General features: G+C 38.8%; 1 protein-coding gene across 1 annotated transcript; it reads right to left on the reverse strand.

Moving 5' to 3' along the window:
* Nucleotides 1-939: 939 nt before the first annotated feature.
* SCGN (secretagogin, EF-hand calcium binding protein) lies at nt 940-21332 on the reverse strand. The gene is made up of 11 exons (XM_058178196.1): nt 21260-21332; nt 20381-20451; nt 15075-15167; nt 14437-14526; nt 11925-11981; nt 11345-11422; nt 4684-4739; nt 4402-4447; nt 4240-4299; nt 2441-2509; nt 940-1068 (listed from the first exon to the last, which is right to left on the reverse strand). The coding sequence occupies exons 1-11, from the start codon at nt 21330-21332 to the stop codon at nt 940-942; spliced, it is 822 nt and encodes a 273-aa protein (XP_058034179.1).
* Between the last annotated feature and the right edge of the window lie 57 nt (nt 21333-21389).

Below are 21389 nucleotides of genomic sequence, written 5' to 3' on the forward strand. Positions count from 1 at the left end.
CCCAGCTATGTAATCTCCTGCCTTTAGAGATGGTGCATGAGAAGGACAAAGAACTTATGGATATATAATCAATAATATACGTTCTAGTTGTACTCTGTGTTATCAACTGTTGTGCTTTATTTTTCTCTAAATGTTCTTACAAAAAAATACCAGTGTGACTTTCAAAGGCCATACAGATAATCCTCAGTTTATAACCGGTCACTTGGCGATCCTTAGGTATTATGAAATAGTTCCAAAGTTTTGACAGCTGCCTTCTCCCATAACCAAGTGACCACATTTTGGGTCACCACATTTATGGCTATTTGTAGTGTCCCATTGTCCCACGACCATGATTTCTGATGTTTTTGCTGAAAATTGGTATTTATTTGTGTGTTTTGGCAAAAATATCACATAGCAACAATGGGTTCGCATTTGCTTAGCGACTGCTGCAGAAAAAGTTGTAAAATTGGGTTGGTCACATGATAACCCACTTTATGAATGTTTCAACTTATGACCATAATGGGCAGGCTCTATCATAGTTGTAAATTGAGGACTACCTCTATTGTACTTGAAAGTAGGAAGGGACAAAACAAAGAAAACATTAGATGAAGGACACAGTCAAGGGAATGAAAACATTAAAGTAAAATAAACAGCAGAAATGTTTCTTGTTGCACAATCATATAACTTTCTCATTGATCAAAAATATATAAGACTATGAGAGATAATATCTCCTTTGAACAACACAGAACCAGTTGCTACTCATCACATTTTCTATCTGAATACATACTTGTGACTACATACTTGCTAATTGAATATCCTTACTCTTCATGAGCCAATCTTCTAAGTTTAATGTAGCAGATTATTATTACATAGTACTGAAAAAGGTTTCACAAACATTTTCACAGGTTTTCACAAAAGAAGTAAAAAGCTGTTAGATCATAGAAAAAAGCATATTAATGCCTATGGGGTATTTTTAATTCCCAGACATAAGGCAAGTTCAGATTTTTGAATTTTTCCATCCTTGTTCACATCACAGTGATGAAGCAGGATCTCTCGGAATTTATCCAGATCTGTACCACTAATGCTGGGCTGTAACAAATAATGAGAGAGAGAGAGAAAGAGAGAGAAAGAAAGAAAGAGATAAAAGCACACTTTGGAGAACAAAATAGTTATTTTTAGCATTAAGCCCTTCTACTTTATTTATTTGATTTTATTAAGTTAAGTTAAACTCAATACAACAGCTTTAAAAAATCTAGAAAAATTAAAATAACATAAAATTGAACACAACACGGGAACAACACATCATTGCCAAGATGAATTACTCCCCAGTGGGCATGACATCAGTCTATCCCAGAGTCTTTCTCTGCTTCTTCTATGTTGTTTCTTCATTTCCCAGCTTAGCCTGCAACTATTCCTTCAAAGTCCCTTATTTAAGTAGAAGCAAGGTTTGACCCTATTTAACTTCCTAGCCCAGCAAGGTTATAGCCAGTCGGTGTCATTTGCTGCGATAATGAGAAATAATGGAGTTGTACTCCGGGGTAATAGATTTAATTTTTTTAAAAAACCATAACATGAAACAGGCTTCTTGAACTGTGACTCTTCCAGATGTTTTGAACCTTAACTCCTATTATCCCCTAGCGAAGATAGGTAATTGCTTGATCTTTGAGGGTAATGGCAGGTGTAATCCAGCATAAAGGAAGTTATCAGTTTGGGGAAGATTGGAAGAAATATAGTCTGTAGAACTGAAATACACTGTTACTACATTATCAGCAAATATTTATGTCTGGGAGGAAGGATGGATAATTTGAACAAGACAAGCTGTATTGCAGTGATGGAGAACCTTTCCGGCACTAAGTCCCAAACCAGAACGTGCGTGCATGCCAAAGCACTGAATGTACGTGCAGTGCCAAAGCACTGAAAATCCAAAGACCAACTGTCTGGCACGCACATGCTGCATTTTGGCTGTTTTTGGCTGTTTTTTGGAACATTTTTGGCCGTTTTCAGGCTATTTTTCGGGCCATTTTTGGCCCCCCCAAAATAGCCTGAAAACAGCCCCCAAAATGGCCAGAAAATGGCCTGTTTTTTGGCTGTTTTTCTGGCCATTTTCTGGCGCTATGGTGCCCACGAAGACCAGCTGGTCAGTGCGCATGTATGTGCTGGAAGCCAGAAGAGCGGGTGGCAATGGCGCTTGTGCCCACAGAGGGGGCTTTGTGTGCCACCTCTGACACGCGTGCCATAGGTTCGCCATCATGGCTGTATTGTATACAAAAGTTTCTATTGCATAATATTTTCCCATTCTTCTCCTCTTCACTTTCCATAAAAGAGAAAATCTAAGCAGCTTATTTTATTCAATCATTAAGCAGCTGAACTGAAACATTCACAGGTGGACTAATGGATCTAGGACTGCAAGCAACTTTTGGTTAAAAAATAACGGCCAGAAAACATAATAACAGTAAGTTACCTTGACAAGCTCCATCATATCTTTGACAAACCCATCAACTTCTGGACCTTCAAGAGCTCCTGTCTTACTCTGGAATATATAAAGATCACGTACATTTATGCAGTAAAAATGTTGACATGTCTATCTACATGCTTTGCTCCTCTTTCTGGCAATAATATATTCAATCTTGGAAGCTATATCCATAAGAAGGATCTCATAGAAAAGGAAAAAAAAGAAAATTACCAGAATCCATAAGGGAAAAGTTACTGCCTTACTCCTATCCTGTCAGCTTTGACAACAAGTAGACACATAAATCTTACAAGAGCTGTGGCATATTAGAGACTAATTAATGGGATATGAGCATCAAGTTCTTTCCACCACATGGACCAGATCAATAAGAGTCATACACTTTCCACAAGTACTTTAAATGTGTGTCGTCTGTGCAAATAAAAGGAGGAAACAAGTATGCTGGCCTCCGCTACATAAATCTATTGTTCTGCTTCTTATTGCAAACAGTTGGCTTTGAAAGCTAGAGAGCTTCATCTATTCATGGAAATTCGTTAGGCAATGCCAACCCATAAAAATGAAATGGAATATGACATCTATGAATTGTTGCTGGTATCCTTCCCATTTATATTGACTGTTTCCTGATAGGATTTGACTGCTTATTTGTTCCCTATGACTATCATTAAGTGCTATACCTTATGATTCTTGATGAATGTATCGTTTCTTTTATGTACAGAGAGCTTATGCACCAAGACAAATCCCTTGTGTGTCTAATCACACTTGGCCAATAAAGAATTCTATTCTATTCTATTCTATTCTATTCTATTCTATTCTATTCTATTCTATTCTATTCTATTCTGAAAACCTTCATAGATAGAGAAATTTTCCACTGCCTACAGCAGGGGTGTCAAACTCGCGTTGTCACGGCATCATCATGTGATGTATCGCGACTTTTCCTCTTTTGCTAAATCAGGGGTGGGCGTGGCCAGCATGTGACACATCCGGCCTGCGGGCCATGAGTTTCATACCCCTGGATAGTCTTCATCTGTATTTGGCTAAAGTGTATTACAGTGAGAGACCAGAATTATCTGCATTTGTACCTAGAGGACAAAAAGAATTACTATGAATGGAAGACAGCCAGGATCTGCTTCTGAAGCAGCTCATGATCCTTGCTAAAAACAAAAAACAAAACCTCTTGCTTTAATGATTACAAAATAGATACAGATTCTTGCTTGTTGCCAAATACTTCTTTGAAAAGTTTTGCACAGCCCTAACAAACTAAAAAAATAAATTACTTTTGACATTTTAAGTAACGGAAGGCAGAAAATGCCCTCCACTAAGAGCAGCATTTGTTTGGATAATGCCCTGTTGACCCATTTGCTATAATAATCTCTGCAACTATGCATGTACACATGGTTTTGTATACAAATTTACGTTTAAAAATAATTACCATAATTTAAATAAAGAAAAATCCATTTCTACACCTCGTGAAGAATTATAACCAAGTGACTTGTACTTTAACTGACTGGTCACAATAATATCACATCAGCAATGATTGTGCAAATTATGTAATTTCAATACAAATTACATTTGCACGAGGACACCCACAGACACCCATGATCTGCATGCTAACTAAATAGGACTCTTTAATGATGGGGAGATTCCTCTTCATAGATTATCTTTAGCTTATCTTTAAACTAGACATAGAGTATTTGAGAATGTCTTCCAATAAAGGACAGCATTCATAAAACGGACTCAATCATTTGGTGTATTGCAGGGTCAGTAATCCCAAACGGTAATAATAAAACTCTTACAACATCGTAGTGTGCAAAGATTTTCTCAAAGTCTCTTTTTCTTTCTTCTGCACTGGAAGCCTAAATCAAAGAACATGTAGAAGAGGAATTAATTCCGGGGAGTGGGGGGAAACTACAGGAAAAATAATAATAATCAAGTTCCCTGCAAATGACTGTACTTACATCCAGTTTAAATTGAAGGAGAAAATTTTCCTGAAGAGCTAAAATCCTGAGTGGAAAGAGCCAAACCATTATTTTCTGAGACTTCATTTCCAAAGAAATAGACACTTGTGCTTGACAGAGCCAGAAAGACAGGAGATTTCACGGAAAGTTAACAGACATTTCTGGAAACAGTAGTTTGTGATATGGCGTATTGTCACCTTGCTTCCTGAGCCTTGAGCAACTCTACAACAGGAGGTAAGCTGCTGAAGCCACTCCAAGCGAATCAAAACCGTGAATATTTACCTTGCAAGGTCATTCAGATCCAGCCGACCATCTTTATTTTTGTCAAAGAGCTTCATCTACAAAGCAAATAATGGAAGTGAAATGATTAATACTGGGAGAGCTAAAAGAAAAAAATCCAACACCCCAAACCAATAGCATTTTACTAATCAGAATGATACCCTCAAATTACTTTGAGTGACAATAGTTGGTTATGTGGTGATCCAATGAGGTTCATAAGTCTACCATAGATTTCTCCTAGGGATATTTGGATTATTCAAGTCATAACTTTAAAATAATGTTTTGTGACCCTTCTTTCAGCTAGCGGGCATTGAATAGGTAAGCAAATTATTTACCGGTACCTTTTTTCTCCCACTTTCCAATTATTCCCTAACAACCAATGGAATGTTTTTGTTTTTTTAAGTCTAAATTGATTCAAAAGAAGGTGCTACTACCTTCAGTAGAGCTTGGTCCTTGGAAAGCATGTATAAACCTGAGGGTGAGATAGGCTAAAAATCTGAAGAATGTAATTTTAGGATAAGATAATTGGGTAAGCCTTAAAAAATTGTAGGGACAAATCAAGAATTAAATGTAAATTGCAAAGGAACAATTGGTGGGGGAGTGCTGAAAATTTAGGATTTTGCATCTGACATCCTTATGGGAAGACTTTATTATGTATTGTTTGGGAGTCATGGATAAGTACCTATGTAAACAATGTAGGCTTAAAATGTCAACAGAAGGCTGCCCCAGAATTTCATCCTTAGGTACTGGAACTACAATTCCCAGGCATTTCTACCAGCATGGCCAAGAGTTCTGCAGCTCAACATTTCTGATAGAAGCAGTTCTAGTATATAGGGTGGGGGCACTATTGGGGAGACGTTTGCAGGAGCAGGTCTTCTGAGTTTGTTCTTGGAAAACAGCAACTTTACACGCGTGAACTTCAATTCCCAGAATTCACCAGCCATCATGGCTGGCTGAGGGATTCTGGGAGTTGGAGTCCACAAGTCTTAAAGCTGCCAAATTTGGAAAGCCCTGCCATAGGCCATCAGAAGAATGGTCCACTGGTGAAATCCAAATTTTTTTTACTACTAGTTCTATGGGCGTGGCTTGGTGGGCCAGAGGAAGGATACTGCAAAATCTCCATTCTCACCCCATTCCAGGGGAAGGATATTGCAAAATCTCCATTCCCACCCACTCCAGGGGAAGGATATTGCAAAATCTCCATTCCCACACCACTCTGGGGCCAGCCAGAGGTGGTATTTGCCAGTTCTCTGAACTACTCAAAATTTTCACTACCGGTTCTCCAGAACCTGTCAGAACCTGCTGGATTTCACCTCTGGAATGGTCCTTATCCATCATCTTCAGTCTCCTTCAGTCTTTGTTCTCTATTAAAATCTATTAATGTAAAAAGCTTTCTCTGCTCTCTAAAGTATATTCTAATTTCACTTAACTGTATTCTTAGCATTTTCTTTCTTGCTGGTTGGTTTAATTTTGGCCCCACCCTCTGCCCTTTTCCTGCCATTATGTCCCAAAACAGAAAAGCGGGGGGGGGGGCAATGGTTTTTCCCCCCTTCAGAATGAAAAAGAAAGGAAGAAAGAGTGGAGGAAATACTGAATGGAATAAACTATAATAAAAGGAGGTTCAGAAGCTGGATTTAACTTTTTATATGTGGGAAAGTGATTTGGCAAACTGCACAGCTTAGCTCCAGCTTTAAAATATTCAAAACTGGGATGGTGTTTAATCTTTATTTTATTAATGCAACCATTAGGAAAGCTGTAAAAAATCCCCGGGATGGGGGGATATGATTATATCCATATGTTATATAGTATCTCATCTTTCTATCCTTTAATCTTCAGGCTCAGTGGCTTAGAAGATAGTGCCATCTCAAAATCAGTACCCTGTAAAAGGCGAAAGATTTATACGATCTGAAGAGAAACCAGAGAAAAAAGAATTACCCACAATAGAAGAATGGATATTGAAAGTTTCCAATTTGGCTGAGATGGCTAAAATCTCAGCCTTCTTGAAAGACAAAACTCAAGAAAAATATTTAAAAGAATGGAAGAATTGGATTGATTATATTCAAAATAGATATCAGATTAAGAAATTTCAGGTTGCCTTTGAATGAAGGATGTTGTTTTTGATTTTAATGGAAGAAGTCAGGTTATGTGAGAGAGAAGGATTATAATTGTGTTAGATTTTAAAAATTTAATGTATGACTGTTTGTTTATTGAACTATACCTTGTGTTTGCTCCGGGAAGTTGGGGGGGGGGAAGGAGGGGGGAAGGAGGGGGAGGGGGGAGGGGAGGGGAAAAATTTAATTGTTGTTGTAAAACCTTTTCAATTAAAAAAAAATCAGTACCCTGCACTCCTACAGCATGTGATTTAGTTTTCCTCAGATGAGCGCGTGATGCAGACTAGGGGCATCCAGGCTTGGCAACTTTAGGTCTTGTGGACTTCAACTCCCAGAATTCCATCTGGGGAATTCTTAAGAGTTGAAATCCACATGTCCATAGGTCTTAAAGTTGCCAATGTTGGACACAGTGGTGGAATTCAATATTTTTTTACTACAGTTTCTCTGGGCATGGCTTGGTGGGCATGGCAGGGGAAGGATACTGTCAAATCTCCATTCCCACCCCACTCCACGGGAAGGTTACTGCAAAATCCCCATTCCTTCCTGATCAGCTGGGACTCTGGAGGCAGAGAATAGATGAGGGAGGGGCCAGTCAGAGGTTGTATTTACCAGTTCTCCGAACTACTCAGAATTTCCACTACTGGTTCTCCAGAACTGGTCAGAACCTGCTGAATACCATCTCTGGTTGGACACCTTTGATGTAGCCAAATGGAGGCTTAAGCTTATTTACAAATACTATACAGTCTATGAATGGTCACTAGAAAAGTCCTTCTACAAGATGTTCCCCAGATCAAGTGAGCAGCTTCTCTCTTTCTCTTTGCATCTTACAAATTGCCAGTTTCTTCACCTCATGATCTCGCTCCTTCATACCCACTCAACATGTGCCACACAAACCCTCAACTGGAGGAGGAGTCAAGCTCTGATACAGTGAGATCTCTAACTTTTGAACAGTTCCCATTGCTGAAACATTAATGAACGTGGATTATTAATCAGAAATATGTCAATTATCAACTGCAACGTAAGGATACACCTGGCCTCATTTCACAAAAGTTGGCTAATTGAGATGCCCAACCGAACTGGGAAAGTAACCCCGTTTTCTATTGGAGCCTTCACCAATCTATCAGAATTGACACATGATGAATTTTTAACAGTAATCAGAATGGCAGAATGAGCACTGGTGGCGCAGTGGTTAGAATGCAGTACTGCAGGCAAACTCTGCCCACTGCTGGCAGTTCAATTCTGACCGGCTCAAGGTTGACTCAGCCTTCCATCCTTCCGAGGTCGGTAAAATGAGGACCCAGTTTGCTGGGGGCAATATGCTGATTCTGTAAACTGCTTAGAGAGGGCTGTAAAGAACTATGAAGCAGTATATAAGTCTAAGTGCTACTGGTATTGCTAGTGCCAAGACAGAAAACTAGGGGTTGGTGAGGCAGTGCCCGCTCAGTGGAATCCCAAGGGCATTGCCAAATTTTCAAAATAGTGATGAGAAAACTCATTTGCTATCTATGAAAATGCATAAATCATATGAAATAATGAGATATTACAAGCCTTTGACCATTTCCAGCAAGATATGTCAGCAACCACATGTGAAATCCTACCAACACTGCATGAGATGAGAGTTTTATTGTCTCTTTTCTTGCACCTGCTTCATTGTCTGAGATCATCACCCAGTTCCATTGTATGAATCGTGATTCACTATTGTGGGGATGAGCCTAGCGTCTTCTACTATTCACATCCTTTCTTTTCTCTTCTCTTCTTCTGGCAAGCTCAAAAGCCTTCGCTTTCCTTTTACAACACTGTACAGTGAAATAGGTAACTGTCGATAAACAGTCAATCTTACTCATTACACGTCCTTTCCTCTCCTTGAGGTTTACTTAGGTTTGTCAGTTCTGTCATTAGTAACTGAACTGAACTGAAAGCCACAATCTCCTGTCATAACTGTTACAAAAAGAAAAACATGTAGCCTGCAGGTTTCTTTTTCTTTTTATCATTTATAAAAAGGTAATGTTTTCCCCTATCCAATCATGTCTGACTCTAGGGGGCAATGCTCATCTCTGTTTCTGAGCCAAGGGAGCCAGCATTGTCTGAAGAAGTTTTTGTGGTCATGTGGTCGGCATGACTGTACACTGAAGCGCATGGAACAGTTACCTTCCCACTGAAGTGGTACCTATTTATCTACTTGCATTTGCATGCTTTCAAACTGGCAGGAGCCAGGGCAAGAATGGGAGCTCCCCCTGTTATGTGGCACTTGAGTCTCAAACTTCTGGTTGACAAGTCCAGCATCGTAACTGCTAGGCCACCGCACCCTTCCTTCCTTATCATTTAGATCCCATCTTTATTATTTTTATAAATAATTCAAGGTGGCAAGTGTACCTAATACTCCTTCCTTCTCCCATATTCCCTACAATATTAACCTTGGTAAAATGGCTTGGGCTGAGAAATTGGCCCAAAGTTACCCAGCTAGCTTTCATGCCTAAGGCAGGACTATGCACAGTTTCTAGCCTGATCCCTTAACTGCTAGCTAAATTGTGTTATAGCAACCTGTCCCAAAGAGCATGATTGCTTTCTCATGTACCGTTAGCTTTTCTTTGAAAACTCTTCCCAGAATTTTTTGATCGGTTTAATATATTAAGATGTATAGTAAGTGGTCTCCAACTGCACTAGAATAATTTAAAAAACTAAATAGATGATGCCATGGGGTTATGAAGGACCCAAGCAATTCATCATTCAAACGCTATTTTATATCTCAGGGATCCAATCAACTAAATTACTCATCAACTGTTTGGACAAAAATGGAGAACATTCTCATCATCCAGGTAGCTGAGAATTAATCCATAGCATGGGGATTTCCCCCCACCCCCCACTTTCTTTAAATTGCACATTTTTTAAAAAAAAATTTAAAATTACTTTTTACATAGGTAAAAGGTGCTGCTATATCTGATGGAAGCAGATTGTCTACTGGAAATGAAAGCCCATTGCTGACAGCTGGACAGATATTATATATATATTATATATATTGCTATTTTAGCCAATGAATAATAATAACCTCAGTCTGGAAATGATTATTTTGGCAGGGTAGGTAGAATGATTTGCAGATGAATATCCCGGTAATGAGCTTTCTTTGCATGTGGCATAGAGAAAACATAGCTTTGTGAATTAAGCAGAATGCTAAATACCAGGGTACTTTAAAAGTCATAGTTAGCAACTACTTGGCCATCAAATCTATCTAAATGGCTTGTAAGGCATTCAAGACAGAGCTGGGTGTGCAAATTAATGGAAATAGCATTTATAGAAAGCTGCACTGCTAGAAAGACAATAGAGAGTCCTATTAAAAAGATCAGCAATTCTACAATTCTACCTTGGATGACTGAGAATCTTCATCAACATCAGCAAGGACAAACTTCTACAAATTAAGTTTCCTTTTTTTAGGGAGACGTATTGATGTAACGTATTAATTAAGGGGACACAGTGGCTCAGGGGCTAGGATGTTGAGCTTGTTGATCGAAAGGTCGGCAGCTTGGCGGTTCGAATCCCTAGTGCTGCCGTGTAACAGGGTGAGCTCCCAGCTTCTGGTAATCTATATGCACTCACTTGAATATAAAATCATTGAAATTAGTGGCTTTCAATGATTTTAATGCTAAGTAGATATATTGTGCTGTTATTGCTATAAAGGCCAAACTAACAGTTTAAACTGAGCATGGAAATAAACTGGCAGCCAATAAAGATGAAATAATAACAATAACATTGGACTGAAGTGGTTGCAGAGCCAGCCCTCAATTAATATCCTGCATCTGAAAATTTACTTTTGGTTGCTGACATTCTGCAAAGCATTCACCCTTTATACTTTCAAGCTGTTGCCGCAGCCCCAAAAGCTGAAAGAATGTTTTCGATTTAGAACAAGAATATGAGCATCCTTCCTCAACATCTTACCAAGGCTCCTTAAAGCAGGACTTCGGAGCCCTTCCTTCCTTACCCAAAACTACTTAGCAGTAAATCCTTTTTACTGATATCCTTTTTATCAGAAAGGTATTTAAAGACCTATTGGGATTGGATGATGAGTCTGTGTAACCCTGCTGACAGAAAAACCACTTTTTCCCAATTTTGGGTAAATTAAGAGGATTTGAGAAGCACCCCCTTAAAGTCATCGGCTGCAGATGACACTTTCCCTCTAGCACAGTGTCTAGAAATGACATATTATTGGGCACAAGTGGAGGATGTGCCATGTCTCTGAGTCAAATAAAGGCAATATATAGAGTTCCAGAATTGGAAGGTTCTTATGAGGTCATCTAGTTCAACCCCCTTCTCAGCTCTCTCCTTACTTCATTTTCTCGTTGTTCTTGCTCTACCATCTCAATTTTTTCCCTTTGCATCATATTTCTGAAGATAGGCGACTGCTGTTTGAAATGATCTTTGAATCCTATGTGCTTTGTGTATAATATTCTTTTTCATCCTGTACTGCACGCATCCAAATAGTGTCAAAATCCTTCAGGCTGCCTCAGAGATTTAGGAATTACTATAATGCTAGGAATAATAGTTAAGAAATTTCAGTTTACCATGGTATCAGTATATTCTTGCAGTTTTGCCTTGGAAACGTTTTTTTCGTGCTGCCGAAACAGATCTTGCAGAAAGTCCTAAGTTCAGGAAAGAGGGTAGAAGTTACAGTTCAGCTTTATCCTGGAACAATATGTATGATTCAGAGCTTGATTCAGACAAATCTCATGCATAATTCATGGATGACCAACTTTGTTTTGGCTTCCAGAATCCCGAGGCATTTCTGCCTTCTGTAGTTGAAAATAGGCACAGCAGGTTTCCACTATTTTAAAGAAAAAATAGCTCCTCTACAAAGGTAAAAGAAAGAATAAATTAACCTGCAAATATTGCCACAAAAGGGAAACAGCACATCCAAGTCTTTTCTATATAAATGCTGTGGGCCTCTTCATTTTGGGATCTTATTCCCATCCGCAATTGCCACCCCTCCCCGCCCCAAGGAAACTTAATTGCAGCTTGCAGCCACCTTGGGAAAGGTGGCTTACCTGGAACTCTGCTTAGTTCAGGTAATAGGCAAAGGTAATCAGAGAGTAGCTAATAACAAAAGCAGCATCTGGATACAGTTCCAGCAAGCCTAGAACTTACTTGGAGTTCACTGGCTGAAATAAAGCCACTGCTGTCAGCATCATAATGACGCCAAATCTGGAGGAAAGAAAAAGGTGTGATACTTTACAAATTACCGGCATGTCCTTGAATTAACATCACAACCTCACCAATAAGTCCTTTGACAGATTTCTCTTAGGACCTTTACAGTGCTACAGGTTCAGATAGCAGAAGCCTGAAGAAGTGATTGTACGGCTAAAAAAACAAAGTAAATAACATAGAATATTTTCTGTTAATCTGGTTCATTAGATCAGTTTCATGGACTGTCTATTCTTTAGTCGCCAAATCGCAAGAAAGAATGATAGTATTAGAAAGAAGATTATATATACAGGTAGTTCTCAATTGACTACAATTGAGCCCAAAATTTCAAAGACAGGGAAGAAAAGAGTGCAGCCGCCATTTTATTCGCTATCCATTTATTTTGTCCATGACATTTGTCCAATTTTATTACAGGTCTTGCTTGTTTGTGTTACTGATTTTCTTCTTCTATGAAAAGAAGTCAGACTATAGACATACTAGTTCATTATGGACGTGGGGTTTCCATGATCGCGCACCTAGGCTAGGTTATTGCTGTGCAAATACGATTGAGCTTATCTCAAACTGCATTTTGAGGCTGAAACTGATAAGCCATAAAATCTGTTCTAACCAGGTGTAGAATTATCTTCACAGGATGAGAAATGATAACGAGGAAGTCTACAAGACACATCTCAGTATCTATACAAAAGCTGGCTAAACTGAGCATCTTCTTGATGATGATTATTATTATTATTATTTATTTGATTTTTATACCGCCCTTCTCCCGAAGGACTCAGGGCGGTGTACAGGCAGAATAAAACAAACAATACAAAATACAATTAAAATGCAATTTAAAAAACTTATTTAAATTAGCCTGACAATTTAAAAATTTACCATACACTAAAAAACCCCATTTAAAATTAATAAAATTTGACATTTAAAATTCAATTTAAGCCAGCCCCGCGCGGATAAAAAGGTGTGTCTTCAGTTCGCGGCGAAAAGTCCGAAGGTCAGGTATTTGGCGTAAACCTGGGGGAAGCTCGTTCCAGAGTGTGGGAGCCCCCACAGAGAAGGCCCTTCCCCTGGGGGCCGCCAGCCGACATTGTTTGGCGGATGGCACCCTGAGAAGTCCCTCTCTGTGAGAGCGTACGGATCGGTGGGAGGCATGTGGTAACAGCAGACGGTCCCGTAGGTACCCAGGCCCTAAGCCATGGAGCGCTTTAAAGGTCGTAACCAACACCTTAAAGTGCACTCGAAAGGCCACAGGTAGCCAGTGCAGTCTGCGCAGGAGCAGTGTTACATGGGAGCTACGCGTAGCTCCCTCTATCACCCGCGCAGCTGCATTCTGGACTAACTGAAGCCTCCGAGTGCACTTCAGGGGGAGCCCCATGTAGAGAGCATTACAATAATCCAAGCGAGAGGTAACGAGCGCATGAGTGACTGTGCACAAGGCATCCCGATCAAGGAAGGGGCGCAACTGCCGAACCAGGCGGACCTGGTGGAAGGCCCTCCTGGAGACGGCCGTCAAATGATCTTCAAACGACAGCCGATCATCCAGGAGGACACCTAAGTTGCGCACCCTGTCCTTTGGGGCCAGTAACTCGCCTCCAACAGTCAACCGCGGCTGTGATGTGTTAAAGCTGTTGAGTCTTTCTCAGTTTATTGACTGAAAACTTATTTTTTGCATTTTTTAATGTAAGAGACTATGACGCACAGGGCTAGCATGTTGCTAACATGTTTTGCATAAGAGAAATCTGATCACTAAACTACATGGAAAAATAGACACAGCTTTTATTCCTTCCCATATGAAGTAAACATCACTTAGCCATTAAACTTTCTGATACCTGCAGTTTGTTAAGCCAAAGGCTGACATTTTCACAGTTCAAAACACACAGTCCTTTTGTGGTTATATTTGCTTTAAAGAAAGATAAGGTTGTAATATATGAACTGAATAAGCAGCTACAGAAAGGAGTAGGGTAGGGTAGGATATGGTAGGGTAGGGTAGGGTACGGTAGAGTAGAGTAGAGTAGGGTAGGGTAGGGTATGGAATGGTAGGGTAGGGTAGGGTAGGGTAGGGCATGATTACCTGTGTCAAGAAGCATGTGTTGTCACTTTCACAGCAAACCACACACAAATAAGAGATCATGTATTACAGAACACAAAAAGAGATGGGTCTATGACTTAAAATGCATCTCAAGGAAGTTTTGAAGAAGAAAAGTTGCTGATATTCCATGCCCACATATGATTTACCTCCCTCCTTTCCAACAATACTATCGTTTTATCCCAGATAAATTTATCTTTTGGTATCAGAAGAAAAGAGTAGAAATAGTCTCAGGTTTAGCTCCTCTCATCACACAAATCCATTCTGTTTTTAAAACCAAATCCTCCAGTACTTACTTTATTTGAAGCAGTGGACTGAGTGAAATAACAGATAACAGTTGTTACTTCAAAAACTGAAACATGCAGCAAGAAATCTTACCCGCATGAACTCCACGCTGTTATTCAAAGGAGTTTCTCTTTGGAAAAGTAGCAGAAAGTTGTCTTCCTCAGTCAAAGTCATATTTGCAAACTAAAATAACATAAATTATTATCATTGTATAATAATCAGCATCCTCAATCAATATTAGGTCAATCAAAAAAGTTAAGAGGGCTGACCCTGTAGGTTTTTTTTAATGTGCCTCACACATGTGTCACATGTAAAAAAAAGACTGGACCTTCAATCATACAAGCATCATCCTTATTTTTTTATCTGCCCAATGCTCCTTCTCTATATGTTTACAGGACTCAGGGCTGCCTAGCAGGCATGGTCAAAAATCAAAATGACAGCTACAGCGATGAGTTCTAACTCTTCCTGCTTTTTTATTGGTATCGCATGAGTGCATACATAAGAACATGGGCAGATCTTGTATCATTGTGGTTGCGATCTTAACCTTTTTGACCATGTCTTGTGAACACTTCTGGGATTATTCCAAAAACAGGAATCAGGTACGGCTGAAATGAGAAAACAGCAGCAAAGTCTATGATACAACAAATTTCTATGATTAAAACTGGCTCTTGGGTGTGTTCAAATATCTATGCTATTTTCTAAAGTCCCCAAGGAAGAAAAGAGGCAGGTACCTCTTGTATTTGTAAGCGTCCATCATTAGTTACATTGTAGGTTGACATCAATTGTTCTTTCATCCTTTGAACCTTTTCTTCTGTAATGGTGCTCTGTTACCAAAAAAAAAATGATCATAGGACTATGGCTACAACTGACATTCTAAGAGTAACAGAATGTTCTTTTTATGCTTCTTCAAGATCACCCATGAAAGACTTACAACTGGTGTTCTGTACTGAAAGGAAAAGTTTTAGAGCAACTTTAATGCTATAAGAGTAAAAATCAATTTGATCTGCTTTGCTAATGAAGACTCCCAATTAAATATACTTGCTTCATTATTTTGTAGGCATTTGTAAATGGAGGAGCAGCACACAACCATACATCCACATATGTAGCACAGAATAAGAAGTTGTGGAGAATCACAGCATCTGCAGTTACAGGTAATCCTCAATTTACAACCACAATTGAGCCCAAAATTTCCGTTTCTAAGCAAAACAGTTGTTAAGTGGCAGCTTCCTACCCCCCTCCCAACTTGAAGTTATCTGATTTCAAAATCAAGTGAGCTTCATCCTAGGTAGAAGTTTTTGGAACAGCTTTAGAAGTATATGAATTGGAGTCATGAAAACACCAGGGTGACATATGGAACCATCTTCTAAGGCATAATTTGTATAGCTCCTCCTCCATTTTCATAGAATTATTGAACATAAGGACTGGAAATGACCTTGGAGATCAGTGGTGGCGTGATGATGATGATATCAAAAATAATACCATGACTTAAATGCCACTACGACAAACTTGCTTTCCAACAACTGGCTCAACTCACAGCATTTGTGTGATGCCATTGTACACGTGTCATCATTTGCCCCTGAGTCCTTCAATGGAGACCCATGGAGCCATCTAATTTGATGCCATGCCCAGTGCATTGGATAACCATCGGTGAGACTTGTTGATTATAGAATGTCCTGGATGACAAATGGGTAACAGAAATGAAATAAGCCAATCCAAACATGTGATGTATGGCCTTTAAATTAGTCAAGAGAACACCAACACTAGAGTATTATCTATTGCTAAAGCTTGTCTATGCTCCAAGAGTTATGGAAACAAGAATTTTGAAAACTCCAGTACCTCCAGATATTTTTATCCCAAATGAAGGAGCTTTCAGAAACTATAACAAAGAAGTGGGTTGATTTCCATGGTTGATTTTTAAAAATATTGCCTATGATTATAATTTAAACTTCCAGCTTGACTTTTCAAGTGGAAATTACAAAAGGAGAATTATACTATAAAAGGGATAGCAGAATAGAACATATTCAGCTGAATTCATCAGCTTTAGTCATCAGCTTCCTTTTTCTATAAAATTGCTAACTAATTAATGGCTCGTATGTTTTAACTCAAAGGTATATAGCCAACTAAGAATTTACCTTTGAATGTGTATATGTGTATGTTGGTTTATGTAACTTGTAACTTGAAGCAAATATTAATTCTTTACATAAAATGTATTTTATCAACAAGTTAGCAATGTTACTGTTTGCAAGCAATATTTTAAACCATGTCATTATACCTAGCTAAATCTAATTACAAAATTAGATTTCCAGTAACATTAGTCAAGAACCAGTTTGTTGTAGTGCTTAGGGCACCACACTAGAAATAAGGAGACTGTGAGTTCTAGTATTGCCATAGGCGCAAAGTCAGGTGGGTAAATTTAGGTGAGCAACTAATTTCTCTCAACTCTACAAAAAAGACAGGGACAAGCCACTTCAAAAATACTTGCCAGAAAAACCACAGAGACTAGTCCAGGCAGACACCAAGAGTCAAAATTAACTCAAAGAGACAGTAATTCAAGATTGTTTTCACATTAAAGAATCCACACTTTACAGATCTGGAAATGCCAATAAATTTAACCCATTAGCAGTCTGGATTCTTTAGGCAATTTTCTTTACTTAAAGTTCCTGTTATTCAGGTTATGTGATATTCTTGAGGAATCCTATTTCTCTCTCTTTTAAATCCTCCCATAAGTTGTCCATAGTATGAGCCTCAATTTTCTTGTCTTATGATACCTTCATATTTTTCTAGAAATGCTTGTACACAATGCCCTATATTGGTGTTAAAAACTGTTTATATTAATAGAAAATGTATTGTGTTTTTGATTCATCCATATGTTCAGAGTTCAAAAGCTCAAAAGTTCCATCTTGGTAGATATTGCACAAGGTGCACTTAATTATCTGACAGTTAAATGAAAAGTTTAATGAAAAGTTGATGAAAAATGATGGATGAAGCCTGTCTATTTGTTTTGTTTGAACTCAGAATGTTGGGTGAGCCTGTTAATGAGGCCGTGAGAAATACTATTCTGGTTAACCCACTATTCTTATTTCAAAACAAATAGCTAGTTTTCTTTTTAAAATACATAGAAATGGTAACCAGGAACAGCTGAGCCGAGCTGTCAAGGTTTCAGAATGAAAGATTGGCTATTTTAAGGAAGGGGAGGGAGCCCTCAACAGCCCTGAGGGAAATATAATGAAATTTTGCTAAATGTAGATAGAAATTTCTGGATGTCTGTATTTCTTCTTTGGACCCAGATTTCAAAATTAACTTCCAGACTCCTCAGTGCATCTTGCCAATTAAAAACCACCCTCCCAATTTCCCATATTGTCTTCAACCATTCACTTGTCTCCTTTTCCATTTGCACGCTTGACAAATTCTGTCGTTCTATTGTTTTCCCAGCTGGAGTTGCTTTTCTTACACAAAATGAGAACAGATTAGAGTAGTGAAATGGTAAAAATACCAACAAGTAGAGACCACGTTGGTCATTAGGAGAAAAATAACAACAGGGAAAAGGTTAAAAATAATAATAACGAAGCTGTTAGCTATTCAAACGGAGACAACTTTCAGTGTACACATTAGTATTTTTTTTTGCTTGCGTGATGACCTTTAAATTTCCAAAGCACAAAAATAGAAGCTGATTATTCTTTCTCACAATAACCTTGCTAGGTTGTGTGGTAAGTGTCTTTGCGTCACTTTTATGTTTCCAAAATAGTCTACAAAATAGTCATAGACTGAATAGATCACTGTAAAGAAGAAAGGAGATCTCCCTTTCTCCACTTATAGGATTATAGCCATTGGTAATATTTAATATTACAGTAACAATATTGAAAATATGCACAGATGTGACTGGCCCACCAAACAGATATGGTAGAGGAAGCTTATATTGACAGACTAATCAGATGTGGTGAAATTTACTTAAGCCTTCCTGTATAAGTTACTTTGTCCGACAGAAGTTCTTGAAGCCTATCCGTTTATTTAATTATTAAGGTTGGTCACAAAGTTAATCAGCTATTTAGTCTGGATTTGGCTTTTCTATCCACCTATACCTATCCACATGAAATCATAATTGCCAGTTATTTGGCTGCTGTTGACCTTCATTCCCACCAAGTTCTGTAATTTTTAGAAGGTAGCTACACCATAACTTTTCTCAGCATAACTAGTTAGTACCTATCCTCTTCATCGGGGGTGTCAAACTCGCAGCCCATGGGCTGGATACATCACATGCTGACCACCCCCACCCCCGGTTTAGCGAAGGGGGGAAAAGTTGCCATATGTCACATGATGACAATGTGACGATGCCAGTTTGACACCCTTGCTCTTCATTATGTAATCGGTAGACAAGAAAGAAATGTTGCATTCTCCTTTCACCTGTCAATTTCTTTTTCTCTCTTCTCAAATTTCTAACAAATTAGGATCCTGCAATTGCAATAAGATTACCAGAAATCTTTAGGCATTGAAACATAGAATCATAGTATTCTAGTTCCTTCATGACTGGGGAAAAGTCTGCAGTGATACTATAATTCCATTCAGTGGAACGGAAAATTGTTCCTTCTATAAAATTTCATCTCATGTAAAGCATAGTAAACATGCTCAGTTTTTATGGAGATCTCAACTCTGAAAACAGAGAGGTCAAAAATAAAATTGGATAGATACCCCCAGAGAGAGAAACAGACACTAACCTGCTATTCATATATTTAGAAATGTGACCCCTCTTTTAAAGAAAAATAAAATAAAATTCAGCTATTGATTGAACTACATCAGCTAATATTTACCCTTCTTTAACCTTCCTTTGTTTATTTTTTGGTGTTACGTGGAAATATAAAGTTGTAATTAAATTGAAGTGCTATCAATTTAGGATAACTGATCACATATATATGCTTACAGTAGCTTTCTAATAAATGGTTCAGAGTGTAACAGCTGGGATCCTTTTTAAAAAAAATTTTTTAGGCAACCTTAGGGAAGGTTCTTAGTACAACCTATTTCTGTACCTAGTTAATCTCAATTTACATACTTGCAAATTATTCTTATATTCCATATAAAATGGGACCTTAGTTCAGATATAATTTAAACACACCCACACATCCCAAATTTAGCTTTCCTTCATTTCTGCTGTTCAACAGGTTGCCTGGTAAGCAATGGTTAGAAATTGAAAAGTCTGTTCACTATGGTGAAAATAAATACACAGCTAATGTAATAAAAGTATTGCTTATGCCTTTGGTAATTTCTTAAATTAAAACGCTACATGTTCAAGAACAGGCAAAGTAGACTGTGTATCTGTTTTTATTCTCTGAACAGGAAGCAATCAAAACTAAAATAAAAGGACTGTAAATTTGCTGAAATAAAATAAACACACAGAACCTTACAAATCTTTGCATCCAAGTATAAATCCAAAGAAATCTGATATTAATTTATTTTGGAATCCAGAATATAACATCTACAAAACCAATGTTACCACAGATTCTATGGGCCATAGAACACCTGCTTTACAACTCCCTTTATCCGCTCAATAGATATGCAAGGCTCATTAATCAAACTAAACAGATGGTACGGTTTCCTGGAAAAGACAGGTGAGCCTTAAGCCTGAAGTATGACCACTGGCTTGGTGGCAAATGTGAAGAGTCAACACAGAGCCAGCAGTAATGAGATTGTCTGAAAGGAAGTGAAGTAGACTCTGGGGGTAGCAAATGATTCTTAGCGGTAGGAATTACCAGGCAAATCAGTAGGAGATGTATGTAAGGACATGGTTAAATACCCTCATTACGATCAAGGATAGTATAGAAGAACAACCAAGTCTCTACATCGAGAGTCTTAAAAAGTCAACCTGCTATTTCAGTGGAGGATGGGTGGAGAAACGAATTCAGCCTCTCCTCCCAACGGCTCATGGTAAGCAACTGAATTCCAGAACAGATGTTCAGCTCTGCTGTATTTAATCCAGCCGGGAATAGGCTGGACAAGCTTTTGTTTGTGTCACCCTTGCATGCATGTAAAATGATGGAGTACTTACTTTACTGCCCAGGATCTCAAGCAGGTGACAGAAAAAGTTATCAAGCTCTTTTCCTTCTATGTAACCATTGTCTAAAAATAAAATAAAATAAACTATATTACTCAAGATGCGATAAGTATATCAATCCCAAGCCCAATGCTTTACATCATGAATTCCTATTTCATAAATGGATCAAATCTATGTTTCAAAGGAGACCGAGACGCATGTAAGCCCTGGATCTGCTCCTCCTGTTGCTAAAGCGTTTTCCTCTAATGTATGCAACTCATGCATGACTTATTTACTTTAATTGAATTGAATACTTTATTTGGCCATCTGTGATTCGACACACCGAGAATATGTCTCTGATAACGAAGCACTCAGTGTACATTCAAAGCTACAGAGAGAATAGTAATAATACCAATAAAAATAAATAAGAAGGATAAATAAGAATACTCCAGCCACGCTGTCGAAGGGTTAATATACAGAGACATTAGACAAAACTGCAAGAATTAGGTGTTCAGCAAAGGGATGGCACGAGGGCTGGGTGGGGTGGGGTGGCGGAGAATTGTCCCTGGGAGTAATGAGTCATTAAAAACTATCCAGGAGTAAACAAACTAGCTGGTCATCCATTGATTAATCGCCTCAAGCAGTGACGAAAAGGTTCGCAGCTTGACAGGGCATCTTGTATTGGAAAGTGAAGCGCGTCGGTTACAGATCAAAGTTCAGGACAAGGGGGAAAATCCCGAAGAGCAGAGAATCTCAATCAAACAAAGGGCCCGTTCGGGGGAGCCGAGAGAAGAGCGAAACAGACTCATCCCAAATTAAGTTTTTGCCCCGAAGAACCCTCCGCGTTCTCCCCCACGCCCCCACCCCCAAAAATCTCCTCCGCCTCTCACTCACCGTCAGCGTCGAAGCGCTGCCAGAGACTCCGGAAACTTGCAGCGTCCAAGCGGGGCAGGAGATCGCTGTCCATGGTGCTTACGACGGCCAGAGTTTGGGGTGCCGGCCTTTGAACCGACCCGCGGCGGCG

Source organism: Ahaetulla prasina, chromosome 3, assembly GCF_028640845.1.
Source record: "Ahaetulla prasina isolate Xishuangbanna chromosome 3, ASM2864084v1, whole genome shotgun sequence".
Classification (NCBI taxonomy): Eukaryota; Metazoa; Chordata; class Lepidosauria; order Squamata; family Colubridae; genus Ahaetulla; species Ahaetulla prasina.

Coding starts and splice junctions, on each gene's coding strand:
- SCGN (XM_058178196.1), bottom strand. CDS start 21,332: ATGGACAGCGATCTCCTGCCCCGCTTGGACGCTGCAAGTTTCCGGAGT. Junction 4,740..11,344: donor AAGAATATACTGATACCATG/GTAAACTGAAAT, acceptor TTTGCTTTGTAG/ATGAAGCTCTTTGACAAAAA. Junction 2,510..4,239: donor TCTTTGCACACTACGATGTT/GTAAGAGTTTTA, acceptor TATATATTCCAG/AGTAAGACAGGAGCTCTTGA.